Source organism: Triticum aestivum, chromosome 5B (genome assembly GCF_018294505.1).
Source record: "Triticum aestivum cultivar Chinese Spring chromosome 5B, IWGSC CS RefSeq v2.1, whole genome shotgun sequence".
In the NCBI taxonomy this organism is placed as follows: Eukaryota; Viridiplantae; Streptophyta; class Magnoliopsida; order Poales; family Poaceae; genus Triticum; species Triticum aestivum.
Genome location: NC_057807.1, coordinates 31,513,681 through 31,521,951, shown reverse-complemented (window position 1 = coordinate 31,521,951; position 8,271 = coordinate 31,513,681). Strand labels below are relative to the sequence as shown.

At 47.4% G+C, this 8,271-nt stretch overlaps 1 protein-coding gene across 1 annotated transcript; it reads right to left on the bottom strand.

The window, feature by feature from the left end:
- Positions 1–2,561: 2,561 nt before the first annotated feature.
- LOC123115526 (obtusifoliol 14-alpha demethylase-like) lies at positions 2,562–7,813 on the bottom strand. The gene is made up of 3 exons (XM_044536665.1): positions 7,733–7,813; positions 4,219–4,739; positions 2,562–3,775 (listed from the first exon to the last, which is right to left on the bottom strand). The coding sequence occupies exons 2-3, from the start codon at positions 4,681–4,683 to the stop codon at positions 2,792–2,794; spliced, it is 1,449 nt and encodes a 482-aa protein (XP_044392600.1). The 5' UTR covers positions 4,684–4,739; positions 7,733–7,813; the 3' UTR covers positions 2,562–2,791.
- Between the last annotated feature and the right edge of the window lie 458 nt (positions 7,814–8,271).

Here is an 8,271-nt window from a genome sequence, read left to right as displayed (position 1 = left end):
CTTTACCAATAATAAGAATACCAAAATAAATACGAGAGTCAAAGGCCCAGATCTATGTATCCATCTCAAAGCCATCACACAGCACACTGATTTAGATGAAAAGGGGGTGTATGTTTGCCTAAATCACGGTGGTTGGTAAAATGCCCGTGCTACTTTGCAGTACTAACATATAGAACGGATTTACTCCTTGGCGAGCGAGCGCTGCGACGCTCGATTCCCATGCGGGAATTGTTGGAACCGTGGGCCCCTTTTTCTTTCCTAATAAATCTCCCCCTAATCTAACCGTGGGGTCTTTCCTCAAATAAATCTCTCTTTCTTCCCCTGAGATCTCCCTCCAATCTCTCTCTCTCTCCTCCCTCTAATCTCTCTCCCCCTGATTTTAAGGGGGTCGGTGGGTGCATGCATCCTGCTTTTGTTTCATGGGCCTTACTTATGTTTACGGTTTGCATGCAAATTAAAAAAAGGAAATAAAGGAAAAGGAAACAACACATGGAACCGCTTCAATCTGGAACACAAGGCTGGTCGGAAAGCGAGCGCTCCGACGCGCGAGCGCTAATTAGCAATTCCGTAGAAAAACACATAGAAAAGTCAAAGCAGCCAAAAGGTGCCTCTGATAGTCCGATTACTTCTCAAGGAATACATCAAGTGATGCTTGATACTAACGGCTGTTGCATCCGACAAGTCACAATCTATCTCCAGTAGCAGGAGGCACCCCTTGCGGTATGATTTGCATTCGCTGGTATTAGAAATCGATGCACACCTACTGTAGAGGCTATTAAGATATCAGGCACAAGAAAAGCAAGTACATTACAGAGGAAAAAGAGCAATCATAAGGCCAATCAGGCAGTACCTCGGGTCCCAACTCGATGTTGACACCCAACACCTCAAGCACATCGGCGCTGCCGCAGGCCGACGAGCTAGCCCTGCTCCCTTGCGAAACGCACGGGAGAAGACATCGGCACAGTACAGTACATGCGCGTGTGCAATCCAATACAAAAGGTGCGGGTGGAAAATCAAAATACCTTGGCGACCTTGGCGCCGGCGAGGATGGTGGAGCCGGTGGAGATGTTAACAGTGTCCGCGCCGTTGCCTCCGGTGCAGACAATGTCTATGGCGGAATGCAGCCCCTCGACACGGACGCAGTTGCTCATTATCACCTTGGCCAGCCCGACGATCTGAAGAACGGCTCGACAAAACCCAAATCAGTGGCTGTAGAAATTTCGCTCCATTTTCGGGCACCGGCAGCGCGTCAGTTCAGATAAATTACACACCTCTTCATGGGTCTCGCCCTTGGCCCAGAGGAGCAAGAGGAAGGCAGCGATCCGTGCCTCGTTCTTCTCGTTGAGCAGCAGCTGCAGCGTCGCCTCCGCCTCGTCCACCGAGAAGTTGGCCCCGCCAATCAGCTGCTCCAGCACCTGGCGTCACTGCGGCCACAGGACAGGGGATTGAAAGGAAAACAAGGTCAATCACCGAAGGGAACAGAGGGGGGGGGGGGCATTGCGGCGCGCACGCACCTGCTCGAAGGTGTCGGTGGCCGGCGCGGCGGCGGACTGCACGGCAACGCTGGCTGACGGGAGGCGCCGAGCGATGGACCGCGCAACGCTGGGGCGGAGGAGGAGGGGGACGGGGACAAGGTTGGAGGAGTAGAGCTTGAGCGTGAGGGCGAGAGGACGAGCGGGGGCGACGGCGGAAGGACAAGCGGGGGCGACGGCGCGGCAATGGTTTCCAGAGAAAATCGAGAGAGGGAGAGGAAGAGGATGCGTGAGGAGCGGCGGTTAGGGTTACACACGGGTGTGCTGGCTTTTAAACACCTGCGTGTGAAAAGACGAGAATGCCCTCGGTGGGGCACGAGATTTACAGGCGGTGGCACGAGCTTAACCCACACTATTCATTGTAGCAGTGTTTCTATTGATACGACGGCTCGCATCGATCCATCTCGCGATCAGACGGCCAGGATCGCTCCACCCGGAGGTCCCACAGACAGGATCATTTTGGAAACGCAATCCGACGGTCTAAAATCACATGGCCTGAGGAGGCTTCATTTGTGTCCACAATCTAACAATGGGATTCCAGTAGTGTTTCCTACTAGCATAGTAGTGGCGCGGCGGCAATGCCGTACCCTGTCATTGGCCTGTTGTTACACTCCTAACTCAGATACTTCTTCATTGTAGAAACTTTTAGTGAGCGGGCTAGCCTCACATATATATGTCAAAAAATTATGAGTGAAATGTCAAATAAGTCTCCATGCACCTCTTCATACAATTTATGGTTCAAAATGTCTTATAAGTCTCCATGCATTGGACGAGGCTCCTCTGACGTACTGCAGGGTACAGTTGTCTCACTGACAGGTGGGGGTACGTCGAGGAGCTGAGTCCCCATGCATTGCTTGTATAATCTCTGGTTCGAGATGTCTTATAAGATTCCATGCACCTCTTGTAAGGTGTGGAAGTCTGCGCTGCATGCATCTATAAAAAAATGTACGGTTTATGATCCGTCGTGGATAGGAATACTCAGCACAGCAACACGAGAGGCAGAGGACAGTAAATACAATGTAGGGAAAATAGATTGAACTAGGATGCATGTATTGATCGACTAAGTTGGGCTTATAAGGCCAATTACAACTTGGAGTAAAAGAAATCAACTCTAACAGAATTTGGAGACAGCAGGAAAACCTTCTTCGGGACGAACCTTTTCATACCCAAATTCTTATTTCAAACTAATAACTGGGATAGTTAGGGGTACATCATGCAGCTAAATATTACTGCTTTATCAACGGCTATCAGCACAACAACTAATGTCTCTTATAACTTATCATTACTTTTCCTTTAGGCTCTTGGCCCAACTTGCTAAAATCTGCCTCAGGGAAAGGAGATATTAGCCTGAGCTCAAAGTTTCTTAGCAGATGGCTCCATACCAATTTAATTTGAAAGTAAGCATAGGCCATGGCAGGGCAAATATGCCTTCCACCACCAAATGTCGTCAAAGAGAACTTGCCACCAACTTTGTCCTCCTCTCTTCCAGGACCAAATCGATCTGGATCATACACATGAGGGTTACTATAAACGTGTGCCAACTTATTGTTGAGTGCCGTGGGGATTACAATGTTATGCCCTTTAGGTATGTCATATTCTTTGCCTTCCTTGGCCTGCACCTTGAAGTTCTTATGTGCCTTGCGAATTAACATTTGCGATGGAGTATGCATCCTCATTGCCTCCTTAATGCATCTATGCAGGGTATCCATCTCTAACAAGGCATTGTAGTCTATTTGGTTCTCGTACTTGCTAATGATATGCTTTTGCTCCTCCATGGCAGCTATTAAGAACTTGGTGTTGCTCAACATGAAAGCTCCAGTCCATGTACTAGCGGCAGTGCTCGAGTGTTTTCCAGCAAAGACGAGGGCCATGATTATGCCGGAAATTTCTGCTTCTGTTGTGGAGCGACCATCTTTGTACTTGGAATCCATCAACCTCTGTAGTACATCCTCCTCAACTCGGTTGGAGCTTCTACGTGACCTGATGATTTTGGTGAATATTTCCTTCAGCCTGATGTGTGCCTTGTCGCGTCGTTGGTTTGTTGGAGTTGGCATATGTGGGAACAAGTAACTGAAAAAGTTTAAGCCCTTCCCAAGTTCATGGAACAATGAGTATATTTCTTCCATCATCATCTCCTGAATCTCATATCCGAGTAGGCACCGACATGAGATAAACATGAGCACCTGCTCAAGTTCATGTTTAAGATCAACTATGCCATCTTGTCCCCACTTTGCAAAGTAGGCCTGCATAGTAGTATAAGAATGTGATCAGTCAAGTGCAGCTCATATGCATGGTATCACCACTCTTGTCCTCTATATCTTCTATCCAAAACTAATGCCATATGCTAAAACCAGGCCCAGTACACCATCTTGCTAATCTGTGTGTAGTTTTACAAGGATTTTAGACGTGCCTTCCCTAAAAAAAGGGGTCTAGACATGTCTTGTGGGCTAAGTTGACATGTATGCCCATCATTTAATATCCTTATCAGCATCAGCGTTGCTATCATATGCACATGTCCTACATGTATATTTAGTTTTTAAGAAACAAATGTAGTCAACTTACCCAAGCAAACTGCCTCTCGAACAGGTGAATTAATAAGCAAAAACACGAAACCACAAAATTAACAACGAGATAGAAGAAAAGCCATAGGGAGTAAAAATAAAGTGAAGGTCTCTTTTAGATTTACCTCTACTTCCTGCGATATGGGATCAACGAGGCTCCGCATCTTTGATGGCAATAATACATCAATGACGAAATTTACTTGCTCGTTGCGAGTTGCGGTATCTACAGCATAAAGAACTTCTTGGCCAAAAAGGGGAATGGTGACCTCGGCGAAATTACCAAAGCTTATCTCTGACTCCAGACCTTGGAAGAAATGAGCTGAGACCTCCGGTCCAACCAACATGGTTATCTTTGGTCCAAACAAATTTACAGTAAATACAGTACCAAACCTTGTATACAGATCATTGATTGTAACCCAGAAACCCTTGTTAAAGAGCGAAGGTAACAGAGCAAGGACATTTACAACAGGCGGAAGTGGTCTTCTGGACAGATGGGCATTGCTTTTCCATCTTGAAATCTTGGTGGCTATAACAGATATGACAAAAATAGCTATGGCCAACCATGTGGTTCCAGCTGCCAACTTGTCCATAATGTTGTGACTACTAGTTATGTAGCCAGCCAACTACGTACGCAATATGTCTGACACTGCAAAAATATGAACATAATCGAGGTAGTAAGACAGATATGCATATATCTATACAAGTAAATTTAGCGAGATGACAAAGCTGATGTGGGTTCAATTTGTAAGGTGATTCATATTTGCTATTCCGTTGATTTCTCAGTTCGCACAACACAAGAATGGAAAAGAAAACCCAAAATTGTGCTTATCCATACAATACCATAATTTATCTGCAGATCAACCCCCTGTTGGTTCTGTCAAGGACCGGAGTTCATATCTTAACTTGTAAGTGCAGGTTGTAGGCCCTTGTTTGAGGAAAAAACTCTCAACCAAACATCTTAACCGTGTTCTCCCTTTTCTTTTCTTCTTGGACACCAAACATCAAAACTAGATACTGGCATAACTGAGATTCCATATGTAATTCATGGTATGCTTTCAAAGTTGGGATGTGTGTGACAATTATTAGGGGAAAACAAATCTTTCCTGTCTAAAATTGGAGTTGTTTTAAATTAGGGTAACAATTGCAACATAAAATATCTATAGACATGCTTTTTTGTTCTGCTTATCTATTACGCAGTGGTTGGGCAACACAACATCAATATCTGCGTTTTGTTTCCGAATATCCAATTTAGAACTGAATGAACTAAATCTTAAAGAGTTACATCCACTGAAAATATACTTCATTTGGTTCAACTAAAAAGAGTCAGAGGGTACCTCGAGGGTCAAAAATTTGCATTCCTATTTGCATCAGTAGAAGGCACTAACTAGACCTTTATATGGTTCTACTAGTTTTGAGAGTACGCGAATGCGTACCATATTTTTATAGAAGGCAAATTTCAATTACAAGACGACTACAACTTGTTGCGACAACAAGCATAGTGCAGACTCCACACCAGGGCTAGTGCGAAGACAATCACTACCGACGACACAACTACAAAGCACAGAAAGAGCATGTCCAAGACTAAGCATGAAGCATCTTGACCAACGGCAGTCACCTCCGAAGACAGCACCAACTCGAACTAAACTTCCCTCATTGATGCACCATCCACCCTTGATGCCAAAGGGAGGTGGCAAGTAAATGGCGGAACTTGATCGGTCCACTAAAGTCACTGTCTTGCACTCACCGGCTACGACATACATTGCGCTCTGAAGTTCACCTTGGACAGTGGCGAGCACTGGAAGTAGTGAAACATGGAACGTCAAGACCCTATCTTCAACCGCGATGCTCCCAAGCGATTAGCGACAATGAGGACACCGCCATCACACCGGTTCAACTCCAAACCTAGGGTTTCGCCCGAAGATATCTATCAATCCCAAGAGCGAGCGATGGAGATGCCGACATACCTTGGCGACACCTCGAAGACGGGGAACGACACCCACGGGCACCGCCGCCGACAACACCCGGATACGGTCTGGAATTTCTTCTGAATCACCGCACACCTCCATCCCTGCCCTCGGGATTGGGGTCACAAACTCCAAGTTGACCACTCCGCCGCAGCCGCAACACTTCACCAGCGTAGCCGAGATGTCGTGGTCCACCGAAGACCCACACAGGCAGAAGCACACGACCCTACTACCAGTGCCGCCTCTGTCCAAGGTAGGGTCTTGTGTGGACAGAGTACAAGCAACCCCACGGTTGTCAACCCGCAGATCTCTCTCCCAGCCCGACCAAGAATTGACGCACACAACAGCTGTCAGGCCTAGTCCAGCAAATACTCGTGTCGCGGCCCTACGGCCCCGATCGGGCCAATCCGTCCCGCGCTGCCACCTCCATCTTCCACGACCAGGGTACCTGGAATAGGCACGACGACAGAGGCGTCCGCGAACTGCAGCATGCTCGGCCGCTGCAAGGACAACCACTCCTGGACGAGCTCTGCCACGCCACCATGGGCTCATCGCGCCGCCGTCACCTCTAGGAGGATCCACTGCGCCGAGACCATCTCCTCCTGCGAACCCCAGCCGCGCTCCTCCTCTCCGTTGCAAAGTTGCGCCGTGCGCCCTCAGCACCACACCCGTGCCGCCCGGATGACGTCGCTCCCCCGCGTGAGGGAGGCCTGTCGGGGCATGCTGACCACACCCGCCACTTTCGGCGGCCGGGCGCTGCCACCAACCACCACCCCCGCTTCCGCCGGCGGCGGCGGTGGCGGCTATGGAAGCTCGGGGTGGGTGGGGAGTTGGCTACTCCCTCCTTCCATCTATATAAGGCCTACTGTGTTTTTCGAGGCTAACTTTAACTAAATGTTAAAGCAACAATATATGACATGCAGCTTTACACAAAGCATACCCTCAAATTCGTATGTGAAAGAAGATTTCAATGATATAATTTTCACATTATGCATATCATGTACTATTAATCTTGTCAATAGTCAAAGACCGTCTTGAAAAACGCATTAGGCCCTATATAGATGGAAGGAGGGAGTACTTGGCTTCGCCTCCAAAAAGATTTATACCTAAGGCCTAATAAAGTAATAAGGAAACTTTTCTTAGGAAAAATATTGCGGGAATAAGCTAATTAAGGGCATCTTCAACGGTGACCCTCAAACTACCTGAAAGGCTGCAATCGTCCGAATCGCGCAGTATGAACGTGTTGTGTCATCCAACGTGGTTCTGCATCCGTCCATTAAGCGGTCCGGACGCTATTTACCCCGCAAACCAGAGACAAAGTGGGGAGGCTTTGCGGGCGTCCGGCCGTTGGCACGCTCAACGCCTGACTAACCTGGCCCACGTTAGGCAAAGGGGCAAAATCCATCTTTCGACCCATTGAGGTGAGAACTCTCCACAATTTAAATCGTGGAGAGCACTCTAGCTAGCAGAGTCCGCTGAATGGACTCAAACGCCTAGTTCCTAGTATTCAGTCAGTCTAAATAAGAGAATACAAAACATATGTAGGTAACACGTAGCACCTGAGAACACCACTAGTGCCACTTACGTCAGAGCTATGCAAGGGGCTGAAGAAGAGAAGAGAATTCACTCAATTGAAAGGAGAACACACACACACACACACACTGGTAGGGCATACCTCAATCAGAAGGTCGATTCTTTTTCAGATACCATGTATAGTACTGTTTCCTGAGCTCGTCGTGAGGTCTCGCAATGGAACATTGATAGCAGGAGTGCCAAAGTAAGCAATGTTACTTATAAGCTCGCGGCCTAACATGGCCAAGAAAAGAGCCACCATGAACTCAATAATGCGATCCTGGAAATCAGGAACTTCTACTAGATGAGGGAATATGTACCTTTTTTTAGTAGATTAGGAAATCTGTATTATTAGGCACATATAGAAGAAATATGGGAAGACGGATATTGAGACACTCTGGCAGATCTTCAAAGTAGAATATGGGTTATTCTTAGTAGCCTGCAGAGGCCCACTATTGTAGTAGCCTACAGAGCAACTAGCTGGATCCACACGCGGTCATTACTCAGCCCGCGGAAGCCGAGGAGCATATGGCTTATGGGTGCAATTGATGGGAGACAGTAGCACGGGTTTGCATGGCGGACCAACAATAAGATAGGTGTATAGGCATATTTAAATAAAAATATAACCTCTCGCGATGCATG